This window comes from Octopus sinensis, linkage group LG16, assembly GCF_006345805.1.
Source record: "Octopus sinensis linkage group LG16, ASM634580v1, whole genome shotgun sequence".
Taxonomy (NCBI): domain Eukaryota; kingdom Metazoa; phylum Mollusca; class Cephalopoda; order Octopoda; family Octopodidae; genus Octopus; species Octopus sinensis.
This window is the reverse complement of record NC_043012.1, coordinates 28,166,745-28,181,145: the sequence shown is the minus strand read 5'-3', so window position 1 is coordinate 28,181,145 and position 14,401 is coordinate 28,166,745. Positions and strand designations below refer to the sequence as shown.

General features: G+C 37.4%; 1 protein-coding gene across 1 annotated transcript in view; it reads right to left on the bottom strand.

Annotated features, from left to right (window-relative positions):
• LOC115220286 (protein Wnt-16-like) overlaps window positions 1-14,401 on the bottom strand; it is a 276,791-nt gene that overhangs the window by 107,407 nt on the left and 154,983 nt on the right. The window contains exon 2 of the mRNA XM_036509946.1: window positions 5,808-6,037. Coding sequence (XP_036365839.1) covers window positions 5,808-6,037 — 230 coding nt within the window. The remainder of the gene's footprint in view (window positions 1-5,807; window positions 6,038-14,401) is intronic.

Below are 14,401 nucleotides of genomic sequence, written 5' to 3'. Positions count from 1 at the left end.
ATGAGAGAAATGTCAATAAGGAAAAGTAATCCAAACAGCGTCAACGAGGATGAATGGGTTTTTAGCGAAGGTGTTACGTCCAGTAATTGTCCTATGGAACAGAAGCGCAGGTCTAGTGGTAATCAGTCTATCACTGAACCATAGTAGCGAAGGAGATTAAAATAGGCAAAAAATAACAACAAATTGTTGTTAGAATGTTATATTAAGAGTGAGCCTGAGAAAAGAGGCTATAAGAAAAGGGTACTAGTGCTCTGAAAAAAATATTATGTATGTGAAGAGCTGAAGGATGTGAATGAACAAAGATTGGTCGATCAGCTTAGACGAACTAAGATCAAAATGTGGCTTAGAGGAAACGTAGCGAGAGAATATCATAATGGAAGTGAGAAAGGAACTACTAGTCCAGAAGAAATACCCATAGAAAAGAAAAATCTACAAATCTGTGACATGGAAGGAGGGAATCTACAATATATAGAAGATAATAGTGTACCTCAAACTAAGAAATTAGTCCAGAACTAGCTACTCTCCGTCACAGAATTCGGAAATTAAACTTTTCCTTTCCTTGAGGAAAGGAAAAGCTTAATATCATTGAAATGATGTGACAGAGCAAATTTAAGATCAGAACTCAGGAAACCAAATGAAGTTGTTACGAGAATTCCAATTAAGGATACCACTGAGTTAAATTCCTTGCTTATGTCATCACAGACAAGATGGGACTGTTTAAAGAAAAGGAAGGACAAAGAAACAAAGCACGTTTTACAAAACTTTTTAAACTCAAAAGACACAAATTGCGTTCTATGGGACAAGACTCTATCATGTGTGGGACGCCAGATCTCGCAAACAGCAGCTGATGGTAGAAAGTTTGTCGTAGTTGAGGAGGCTGGCTTTTTACACTTACAAATTTCTGGCCATTTAGAGAAACTATCTTCTACCGCTAAACAGTATGAACCGTTTAAGGGATCAGCGAAATCGATGTGTAGCCTCGACCATGAAACATCTACTTTTGGCCAAGTTTCACTTTTTATCGTCAATAATTTTGCCGCTAGAGCACATCCGCTGCAGCCTTTCACTAAATTTTCGATTTCTCTACTAATTTCTGACTAGTACACGTAGCAACGCATTAAAGCTTTCATCCTCGAAATACCAGTATGTCCAAAATGGAATTCCCTCAAAATTTTCTTTTGCAGTGTTTCAGGTATTACTACTGTCTGTGCATACATCAGTACGCCATCACAAACTGAGTATAGGTTCACGTCTTGGTTTCGTTTCACACCAATCCTGTTCCTATTTACTTTTCTTGTCCACGGTATTCTTAACATTTCTGTTATGAATTTGTCGTTTTCTGCATTTCGTTTTATGTCTTCAAGGATCAGAGGTAATTCGCGTACTACATTCCACATTACATTTTTTATTTTTCCTTCTGATCTTAATGCTGCGATTACCTTATCTTCGAATGGCTTGCAGTGTTTCGGTGTTAGTCTGGACAAGCCATCTGTATGCCGTAGTTTTTTTACAGTAAATATTCCATTTTGCAATCATAATTCAATAACGTAGTGCCCCCATCACTGTAGTCTATTTGCTGTGTGTAGCTATGACTTTTTTTAACCGTATATTGACCGTAGATAGCGATGATCCATTTATAGACTGAAACATTTTCCATGAATAAATCTATGCAATTTTCCCCATCGAATATGATTGCTAACGCTTCATTTTCTATTTGACTATAGTTCCTTTCTGCTGGTAATAATGATCGTGTCGCATGACCTGTAGCCTTTTTGCTCTCATTGTTACATTTGTGCAGAAGCACTGCTCCTACACCATAATTACTCGCATCTGCAGCTAATACAATATCCAGCTTCGGACCTTGGAGGACCATCATCGAACAATTGACGAACTTGTTGGTATGACTGGTGTATTTTGGAGCAACTGCCAACGAATTCTGAGCAAGGAATTGCGAATGAGAAGAGTTGCAGCAAAATTTGTACCTCGCTTGCTCACAGAAGATCAAAAGCAATCACGACTGAATGAGTGTCGTGAACTTTTTTCGAAGGTCATCACTGGTGACGAAAGCTGGTGCTACGGTTAAGACCCGAAAACGAAGCAGCGATCAAGTCCATTGAAACATTCAATGTCACCACGCCCACCAAAAGTGTATCAAGTGAAGTCCAATGTGAAGACGATGCTGATTTGATGCGAAAGGAATTCTCCACACAATATTTGTTCCTCCTGATCAAACTGTTAACCACACATTTTTACTTGACAGTTCTGAAGCGAGACGAAAACACTCCGACCAGTGGTAAAGTGGACAGTGGTGGTTTCATCACGACAATGCACCTTCGCACACCGTCTTCACTGTGAGACAATTTTGACCAAAAATGGCATCACCCCGTTTACCCACCCTCCCTATTCACCCGATCTTGATCACTGCAACTTGTTTTTGTTCACCCGAATGAAAAAAAAGTACTTAAAGGAAAATGTTTTGCAGATGTGAAAGAGGTGAAGAAAAAAACGATGGAGGTGTTAAAAGCATCACTTCGCAAGAGTTCTAGAACTGCTTCGAACAGTAGAAGACGCTTTTCAAATGGAGATTACTTTGAACTCTATAAGAGTTTAAAGATGTAAAACTAAGTGAATAAAATAATAATGCAAAATTCCGGTCTCCTTTGTGGACTCCCTCATACATACATATATATATATATATATATATATATATATATATATATATGTATATCGTGGGTGTGTGCAGGCACAGGGCATTGATACGTGATAAGAAGCTTGCTTCCCAACCACATGCTTCCAGATTCTGTCGTACTGTTTAGTACCTTGGACAAGTGTCTTCTTCTATAGCCTTGGGCCGACTAAAGTCTCGTTAGTGGATTTGGTAGACGGAAACTGAAAGAAGCCCGCCGTATATATAGTGTTCGGGCTAGATTTGACGACTTAATGTCTCTTTTGTCAAGAACAAGGCCTTAGGCTCAATTTCAACAGCCATATGAAACTTCTGGAGACTATGTTCAACCGCTGTCTTGGGAGGATTGCCGCAAGAAGGCTATATATGTAGCTGCAGGATTTGGCTCTTTACCACACCTTCGGAAAGAGTCAGAAGTGGTTGTCGGAAATTTTCTATCACTTCACCAGCCTCAATGTCTGGCCTCCCATATTCCCCCGATTGTAATTCCTTAGATTACTATATGAGAGGCGCGGTTGAGAAAGACACCAACCGCTCTGCCCACAACACCAAGGCCGAGCTAGTGGCCAAAATCAAGGAGATATTCAATGATCTTTCCAGGGACACAGTAGGGAACGGATGCACCAGGTTTCGGAGCCGTCTTGAAACTATAGTGGAAGCTGAGGCTGGCTGCTTTGAGTAAACTGTTATCTCACAGTCATACCTTTTGAGCTTTTAAAATACTTTTAAGTTGGATGGAATATTGCGTTTTCATTTCCTTTTATGTAACAACGGTGAATAAAAGATCAATGTTAATTTGTTGATGCATTTGGGTAAGTGTATGTCGGTATTATCAGACAATTGCTAAAAAAATGTTTAAAATCATTTCGAAACTCTGCAACGGTACAAATTCTTCATGTTTCAAAACGTTGCTTACTTTTACTCAACCGGCGAGCTGGCATAGGGTGGCGAGCTGGCAGAATCGTTAGCACGCCGGGCAAATTGCTTAGCGGTATTTCGTTTGCTGCTACGTTCTGAGTTCAAATTCCGCCGAGGTCGACTTTACCTTTCATCCTTTCGAGGTCGATTAAATAAGTATCAGTTACGCACTGGGGTCGATATAATCGACTTAATCACTTTGTCTGTCCTTGTTTGGCCCCTCTGTGTTTAGCCTCCTGTGGGCAATAAAGAAATATATATATATACAGTAAAGCCAGTTGCCACATCAGTGTGGTTGTTGAATGTTACTACTACTTGGGCAAGTGTCTTCTACTATAGCTTCGGGCCAACCAAAGCCTTGTGAGTGGATTTGGTAGACGGAAACTGAAAGAAGCCAGTCGTATATAAGTATATGTATATATATATATATATATATATATGTGTGTGTGTGTGTGTGTGTGTGTGTGTGTCTGTGTTTGTCCCCCAACACCGCTTGACCACCAATGCTGGTGTGTTTACGTCCCCGTAACTTAGCGGTTCGGCAAAAGAGACCGATAGAATAAGTGCTAGGCTGACAAAGAATAAGTCCTGGGGTCGATTTAGTCCAGCAATATAGCTAGACTAAAGGGCGGTGCTCCAGCAAGGCCTCATTCAAATGACTGAAACAAGTAAAAGAGTAAAAGGGGAAAAAAAGATGGGGAGAGAACCCCTATCACGCTATAGCAGGTATCAAGATCGCGAGACTGGCTCGGTTTCGAGCTATTTGGCCTCTCCTCAGTCGGGAGCACCTACGCCAAAGCGATAGCCAGAGTCCGCTAACGCTAACGATATATTGTAAACAAAGTGACCATCGGTCACTGATTTGCAACAAGCAAATATAGCGAGTTGTAAAATCTCATGAAGAGACTAGAGTAGAAACTATACTGAACAGTAAAGCCAGTCGTCACATCAAATTGGCTGTTGAATGGTACTACTAGTTTAACCCAGGCATATATATATATATATATATATATATATATATAATATATATATATATATATATATATATATATATATATACATATATATATATACATATATATACATATATATATATATACATATATATATATATATATATTATATATATATATATATATATATATATATATATATATATAATTTTGTTTTACAAGGGTCGCAGCCAGAATGACGCAAAGCAGAAAGTTATGAAATCCATTATCATAGCACGGAATGTTTCGATGTAGGGAAGTTCACTGTCGTTATGTAATCCACGACTGCAATATTATTCAAAAGTATCAAACGATGAATGGAACATTAAACGTGTCGTAAGAGAAAAACACACAAAAAAACAGACAAATGGGTTATTTGTTTCGTTAGGAGGTTTTATTGTGGCATAAGCACAATACAGTTAGGTATGCAATATACACAAATCCATTCGATTACGTAATATGCTGCAAACTCTCAACTCATCAGGCCAACCAAATAAACAAGCGAGCGGCAACATGTTAATTAATCAACAGATCAAGTGAAAATTCTAATCAGGCTTACTGACACTTAAGAAATACTAAATGGGTGGGATTATAATCTTTCAATCGAAAACAAAAAAGAAGAGGTAGAAAACTGAATGCAGTTAAAGGTATTCCTATTTCGAATATGTCACTAAACTTCGCAACTTCGTCCATAAAGGCAGAACGTGCTTGTATACGCGGATAGCAGGACCCAAGCAGGACATTTTGACCCTATCAAATCATATTCAAAGAAAGCTGCCGACGCTGTCCAAAAGAAACCGTTTAAAATGTTATATTGTTTTAAAGTTTACTACATTAGAGAGTGCCATGATTAATAAATTCCGGTACTAATTATTCGTTCACTCAATTAATATAATAGACATTAAAGAAAACAGGAAAAAAAACAAAATAAAGAACGTTTTTAAAAAGATATTAATGGAGAGAAGTTCAGAAGGATTGCGGAGAAGTTATATGTAATAATGGTTCCTTTCAGGGGCACAAGCCTAGAAATTTGGGTGTGAGGGATTAGTTGATAGTACTGACAACAGCATTTGAGTAGTATTTAGTTCATCGACTCAGAAAGATTGAAATCAGTGTTGACTCCAGTACGATTTGACCTCAGGATGCAAAAAGCCGTAATTGCCTCATGGTATTTTTGTCTGATGATTTAACGATAATGAAAGTAATGTTACCTTTCGTTAGAGTTTGTCCAAACACCGACAGATTCCGTTGGGTTGTACAGTTCCAACGTTCATAACGAAACTGTGCTTTGCACTCCATAATTCCTTTCCTGGCGCCTTCACTGATGCAATAGAGTGTCTGAGGATTGTTACGACATACTTCTATTTGCCTCCACACTAATCCAGGTACTTCATTGCAAGTGTCTCCATGCAGGGTACTCACTGAGGATACTCCAAGAAACCTACAAATAGAAATAATACGAGAAAATAAAATAGAAATTACTGGTGATCCATATACAATAACGATGATGATAACAATACGAATGACCATGACATTGGTGATGATAAGAGTAATTGTAGATCCGAAGATAGTGTCTATGTATTTGCTATGTATTTAGGTGGGTGTTCTGTTAGAGAAACACCACCAGAGAAACTCTCGAATCGGCTTTTTTCTTTCTTTCTTTCTTTCTTTCTTTCTTTTATTCTTTGTACCTTTTCAAACAGAAATCAATATTAACCAGTATTTTCAGAATTGTAAAAGGAAAGCTCTTGCCGTATTTTCGTTTTTACCCTTTACAAGTCTGCATCAGTTGTCTCATCTTGGCATTATACCAATAACCACCTTAAGCATCAGGTTGTTAATTTTTGCACTTGGATGACAAACACGTACACTCGTGTGGTAATATGAAAGGACATTTTTGATGGCGGCTAATAATTTTCTTATGACACAACTGTGCCATAGATCTTATCTGGCATCCAATCGAGTAGCCTACGTATTTGTATGTGCGGCGAACACGTTATATTCCACTGGTTTATTGTATATAGATAGTTTTCAGGATTTTTTTTTCTTCGGTGTAATATCCCCTGTTACGTGTTTATTGTTACATGTCCCAAAATGGCATATATCTTTTATCCTTCCCTAGGTGTCGGCAGCATTTTCTGACGGATACCGCCATTGAAAGAAATGTTGCCAGACTGACTTTCAGTTGTTTTCCTCCTTTTGCCATAAGATAGACACCAAAACAATGGCAATCCGGAGTGATAACCCCAATTGTTAAAAAAGGAAATAAGAAAGAGTACTCTAATCTTTATTGAACTTCCCTGGTAAAGTCTACACAAAGTGTCTGGGAAAGAGATGCAGGGAAATTGTTGAGCCGAAGCCTGCCGAAGAGTAGTGTGATTTTAGTCCTGGACACAGCACAACCAAAAGGCACTCGGAAATTGTAGGAATAGTATAGCTGGTATATGTGTGCGCGTGCACGTGTGTGTGTGTGTGTGTGTGTGTGTGTGTGTGTGTGTGTGTGTATGTGCCTATATATATAAATATATGAGTGTATCTTTGTGTTGCGTTTGTTCCCTCTTTGTGTTGCGTTTGTTCCCTCTTGGCTACTGGTGTTAGTTTGTTTTTATCCCAGTAGCCTACCAGTTTGGCAAAAAAGAACTGATGGAATAAACCAGACTTAGAAATAAATACTGGAGTCAGTTTGTTTGACAAAACCTTTCAAAGCGGGGCCCCAGCATGGTGCAATACTGAAACAAATAAAAGATCCTTGACTCTATCAATAATTATACACATATGGATGGTGATAAATACATGATAATGTAAGGGTGTGTGTGTGTGTGTGTGTGAGTGTTCCTAAAATGAAATTATGCATGTATATGTATGTATGCGAATGGAAGTATATGTGTACGTGTATTCTACTGTGGGTGTACGTGTTCAGTGAATGCGTGTATGTGAGTTTACAATCCTTTTACTGACTATAGATTTTATTCATTCATAATAAAAAATAGTCTATGAGGTCCTTTACGCCTAATTATCATTTCCAGCTACTATTACTTTGAGCCAGTGCTCCTACTTTCCCTTTGCATTTCTTTTTTACTTAGACTCTTCCAAATTTCCTTTTGTAACGTTTGACTCTTTCTACATTCCTTCTGTAATTCTTTGATTTCTCCTCTCTCGTTCACCCTGCACCCTAGATTTCTAATCCTCCCATACGGCCTCTGGCTTGGCCTTCCCCCGACTCCCTCTATTTAAATCCTGTCTTCATTTCCTTGGTCACAGCTTAAGCAGCGATGCCACATTCTCAGATAAATTATAAGGCTCAAAACGTTATATCTGGATGCATTATGGCGACTAAACGTCCTGAATTCCGCTGTATGCATTTGTTTTGTTTTTAAGTTCTTTGAGTTATTCCCATAAAGAAGCTGTTTCTAATAAAAATACTTCAAGCTCCGTCACTGGAATTTAGATCATAACAACAGTAGAAGTTTGATGTTGGAATTCAGAAACGTCTCACATATAAATCTTCCTCCCACATCACCAACTTTTTATACTATTTCACACTCAGTAACATAATAAAGTGTGTCAAAGTATATGTAAATAAATTACTAATCTGAGTAGAGATACTTAGGTCCAAAGTATTGGACCAGAAATGTTTCCTTTGTGACTAAGTTTGAATGAATTGTCCAAAACGGCTGACAACAGTCCAAAACTGCTTGAACAGTTCTCAACTGATTTCACAACTGTCAATAACCTTTTCTTTTAATTGCTTCATCCACTGGACTGCGGCCTTGCAGGGGTGTCGTCTTCAAGAGTTTTGTCGAATACATTGACCTGAGTAAATATTCTTTTAAGTTTAATTTATCGGTCTCTTTTGCCGAACCGCTAAGGTGCGGAGACGTACACAAACGAACATCAGTTGTCAAGCTGTAAGGGGGGAAACGCTCACACACACACACACATGCGATCCTCCACATAGTTTCCCTCTATGAAAATTTATTCGCAAGGTATTAGTCGGTCTGTGGCTATAACAGAAGACATTTGCCTAAGATGTTGCGCAGCGAGACTGAATCCGATAACAACATTGATTAAGCTTCGTGCAATGGCCATACTCGATAACGAGGGGGCAGCCACCATGTATATGTGTGTGTGTCACTGTTCAGCTTTATTTCAAGATTTCTTGCTAATAGAGAAAGAGCCGATTTCTAACCTAGATCCAGGGCTCCTTCATTGGAACTTCAACATGAACAACTGTATATTTGTTTGTATGTATGTGTGCAGATTTGTATGTTTTGCTTTATGTATGTATCTTCATGCATATAGTTGCATATCTAGGCACATGCTCATATATATTTAAATGATAAACTTCTGGTAAGCTTTACAGATTTTTACAGTTCCAGTGATGGATTGGATCTGTAGTCTTCGAATTAGCTTTCTCCTTTCTGGTTTTGAGAAGCCTAATTCTTCATGATTGGTAGGCAGTGTGTTACATATCCCAGGGCCCCAATAATTACAGATATAAACCTGAACGCGTAATTTGGATAGAGTAACTGCAGATTTCTCAATAGTTCAGCATAAATGTTCTCTTTTTCATTGATCTTCAGCTTTATATTAACATCCGCTGGACAGCTAATTTCAACAACTGTGCACAGTTTCTCTTCTCTATCCTAAATCATATTATCAGATCAGGTGTCCTTACATTTTATTGCGGTCTTCACTGGGACATTCCAACAGTACTCCTTTTTATCATGAGTGGCTATGGTTTCTACTATACTGTGGGTTCTTATTTCTTCTGACAGATTTCATTATAGAATGTCCTAGCTAAAACATATTGTCTCATCGGCAGATATTACCGTGATGACATTTTCGGACAACTGCTTATGATGTGAGTGGTATCCTTGGTGTTAATATGTATGTATGTATGTATGTATGTATGTATGTATGTATGTATGTATGTATGTATGTATGTATGTATGTATGCATGCATGTATGCATGTATGCGTGTGTATGTATGTGTGTCATTATTTAATTTATTTCAAGATTTCTTACCAATAGAGAAATAACCAGTTTCTAACCTAGATCCAATGTCGCTTCACTGGAATTTCAACATCAACAACAGGGTATTATTGTTTGTATGTATGTATGCATGCATGCACGTATGTTTTCTTTCTCTTTTTAATTTTGTGTAGCGACGTTGAGAAGAAAAGTATCTTGTTTTAACCCCCATCCTTTAAATCTTAAGAAGGTCTTGCAGGCATTTCTAGTCTCAGATATCTTGATCATTTGTAGCATATAAATTAAAGATTTGCATTCATTCCATAAGATCCCGAGTTCAGCCACACTTTGCTTCAGACGGGTTCGTGTGTATCTTGTTGTTCCAATGATTTTAGGTGTGAAGCTGGAAGTGTATTTGCAAACCCCTTATCAATGGTCCACAGAGGTCCTCTTTCTCTTCTTTTTCCTAACCACATTGGTGTACAGCTAATTTCCACAACAGAATATATCTTTCCTTGTGTTGCCACACAACGATATTTGGCCGGATGGTGGTTATTTTAATCTTTAAATTCCATCAATATTTGGATTCATCAGTCTCAATATGGTCAACTGCCATTTGTAGCTATTTTCTTTTTCGTTTGCCTATTCCAGACTGCTCTGGCCACCGTATCATGCCTCATTTTCTCGTAGTTGGCAATATTGTGGTTGACGTCTTCAGTCTTGGTCTTGCAAAACCTACATTTGTTGTCTTTCGATATTTTCTGCCTTTTATGCTGTAGGTATTTGGTGGGGTCTTTTATTGAATTGCAAGGATGTAACCTTCAAACTGAGATCTCATAAACATGCCGGTACTATAGGCTAAGCTTTTGATTGGTCAATCCTTTGTATTGGTTGTTTTATGTGTCAAGTATCCATGAAGTACTCTTAGTGAATTGGCTCATTTTTTCCTGTTTCTCTGATAGATTTTACCAATGCCCCTTAGGGAGAGATCAGCTCTTATTTCATACCTCTCCTCAAGTTCTTTAATTATCCTAATTATGTTGTTGGTTCACAAACTTCAGAAAGATAAGTAATGGTCTATTTCCCATGTTGCAGATGTTTCAATTTCGCAATACGTGCTTCATATGACATCCTTACAGATTTGAGACAATGGCCACCATCTTTGCGTAGGAAGTGTAACCCGCCTACATTTACATTGATATTGAAGTTTCCTGCAACACTGAACAGCTTGCGACTTTGAGCATCTATCTCATTGAGTTCTTGGAGTGACCAGTTCAGAAGATCAAACGTAGGCGTGTGGACAGGCCTTGCAAAGGTATTGTGGGCAATATGCTTGTTTCAAACTGAAATGACAATATTCTGTTTACTCTTCTGAGGCATTAATTCCTGGTCCTCTCCTTATGTATGGGTCCATCATATCTGACATTCTCGTCTTGTCCGAGATACCTATAATTGTTGCCTGACTGTCAAGCCGTTCATTTTTAGGTTTTCAGACGACACAACTTCGCCGCGTTTTTTTTTTATATAAAAATTCGCATTTGAACTCACCAAATTTCATCCTAATGTCTGTAGAAAATCGGGTTATAAGGTCGTCGACAAAGAAAAGAAAGGAGATACGTCTGGATCCATTTCTCTGGTCACTATGTTTTATAAGCAGTTTTGTAACAGGCTTAATTAGAGGACAAAGAATAGATCGATGTACACAGTGCATAATTCGCACATGATGTTCTAGCAGGTTATTGGGCGGAAACTTTTAGCAAGGGTGGTTTGTATATTTGGAAGATGAGAAGAGTAGTTGCAATTGATAACCATTGGGCAGTTCTTGTATACCCTTGATACTTTTCCATACAACCGTATAAGATCTTCGCAGATAAAATGTGAAATTTCCTCAGCCAATAGTCTGTTATGGAGTCTGAGCCTGGGGATTTCCTGTTTGACATTTTCTGTAGAACTGTTTCCAGTATTTCGCCGTCTATTTCATATTACTTTTGCTTGACATGCCTGCAGTAGTCATTTAGTCCTACAGCTTGTTTGTTGAATTGGTCAATTGTTTCCCATACCAATCTCCAGTAGTGCTCAAGCTGATCTTTTGTTGAAGTGTCTTTGAGCTTTTAAACCTTTTAAACCCAAACTAAACGATAACAAGGAGATCTACTGTGATCAGCTTGAACAGCTTAAGTCAGCGCTAGAAGAAAAACGCCCATCTTTGGTTTGAAGATGAAAGGTGTTCTTCTATCAAGATAATGCACGGCCACATACAGCGAGGGTGACATTCCAAAGGCTGGAGCAGTTTGAATGGGAAACGATACCCAACTCACCATATTCGCCGTACATTGCCCCATCTTATTATTATGTATTTCGTAGTCTTCAAAATCATTTGGACGGAAAAAATATGAATTCTGTAGACGAGGACAGAACTGTACTGGAGGAGTATTTTTCGTCACGGACAAGTGAATTTTGGAAGAAGTCCCTTGCAAATCTACCAGAAGAGCATTGCAGAAAATGAAAGAGAATATATTTTAGATTACAAAAAAAGAACTTCCTTTATCTTAGTTTTGAAAAATAGGTGTAAAAAAAAAGAGGCATTATTTATGAGATGACCCAATGTTTTAGTTTTTCAGCTATAGCTGTAAGTTGTTTCAGCTGGCGCAGTTTAGGCTATATTTAACTGAGGGTTTTATCTGTCCATCACTGGAAGTGGGATGGATTTCAGCCAAATTGTTGATGTATTTACTACTAGAGTTATCTGACCGTTCTGTTTGTCCATCAGTGGATGTGGGATGATTATCTTCAATGGCTAGCTTTATAGTTGTCAGCCTGTTTTGAATCAGATATGTACGTTAGATGTATCAATTTATATCTAATGATACAGTGATACGTTTTGCCTTTTCATTTAAATGTTTTGGGGGAAAAATATAAATCTGGGTGTTTAGAGTTCCACAAATGTTTTAGCCTTTGCATATAACCGAACTTCTGGCAGTTATATATGCTTCATATAAATATGTGTTAAGATCGTGGATCATCCACTGTATAGAGTTATTGTAATTATTGTAGCCACAATTTAGTCGAAGGAGACTTATACTAACCTTGTGATGATTTTGTCTATCCACTGATGTTTGTTTTTTCAAAATAGGTCTTCTTTAAAAGCTTCGACAAGGTTTTGACAAAATTAAATGTAAAGTTGATCACAACTTGGGTAATCTTTCCTTTCAGGTTGATTTTAATTCTACAATTATATTTAAACATACATATGTCTTTTTCGTAAGTTGTTTTGAAACATGACTTGACTTACTACTTTGTGTGTATCGCTACAGCGCTGTGTTTACATAAGTATGTTAAGATATATGTATTATTTATACAGACATGCTGAAATATATGTAATATTTAAAGCACTTATGTAGAAATATTTGTATGTAATCTAACCACACTCTGTAGCTCCACTTTTCCAATATTTGGTATTTTACGTTCATATGAGCGGTAATTGGACTCACCATAACGGTCGCTATGTTGGGTTATGTATGTAAGAATGTATGTATGTATGTATGTATGTATGTATGTATGTATGTATGTATGTATGTATGTATGTATGTATGTATGTATGTATTGAAAATTGCAATTACCCTTTCCAATGAAACAGCATAGAAGTTGACTAATATTTAGAATCTCATATTAATAGAAATATATTCATAGAATCTATGAATATCCGACTTCCAGTCAAGTCTTAAATTTAATATTTGTTTTAGCGGAAATATAGTTCAACTGTTTATTAATGGCGATTGCTCGGTTATGAGTTGCACGTCTGTAACCTTAATAGCCAGTTCTTAAAAAAACTTGTCGACTCTTCATGCCAGGCGTTTCGTATGGGCTATTCTTATACAGTCTGTGTTTATTGATCAAGTACTCATGTACAACGTTTGCCGCGTACTGGTTTATTTTAGCTTTTGTGGTGTCGGGTAAAATTTTTCGGTGTTTATAGGTCAGTGATCAGTGTTAGCGTTTATTTCGTGTTTCAAGGTTTGAGATCAAAATGTTCGAAGATTTGCTAGACAAGATGCACTTTTTACGAATATATTTTCTTCATCCAGCTTATGAATTAGAAGCAAACTGGTTGAGAATACTGGGTCTTTTAAGTACATATTTTTAATATGCAATTTTTTATTAAAAATCCCGAATTTGTGTTCCATAGATAAAAATTACCAAAAGTAGTTGTGTGTGCGTGTTTGTACGTGTTTGTGTGTGTGTATATATATATATATATATATATATGTGTGTGTGTGTGTGTGTGTGTGTGTGTGTGTGTGTGTGTGTGTGTGTGTGTGTACTTGCATTTGTAAGTTATTTACTCAAACATGAAGCTATGTTTCGTTACAGTTTGCGTTATTATAACTTGCACGTAGTCAAGTTTAGTACACTGCAACATATTTATGCAAATCATAAAGGTCGTTAAAGGTCATCAGGTTTAGAGTAAAAGAGTGCATAGAACGGTACTAAGAAATTCGAAGAATAGGCTTCCGTTCTATAGTGGAAGATATCGTTACAGAGCCAATGGAGATTGCACCAATAATCTATTACTAATATTTGTTATGATAGTTGTTTTAATACTAGAATAACTAACAGGGAAAGTAATTTATATGATATTGGCGGAGACGGCAATACAGAAACCTGATCGAACTTACATACGAGGAGATGATACTACAGTAGATGGAGAAAAGAGTGACTTCGATGGTGACAAATTCTAAAAAGTAACAAGCAGAAAGAGTATTAAGCTAGTCGTAAAGTTTAATGGAAACCAACGATAAACATGGCATAATGTCGACGACGACGACGACGA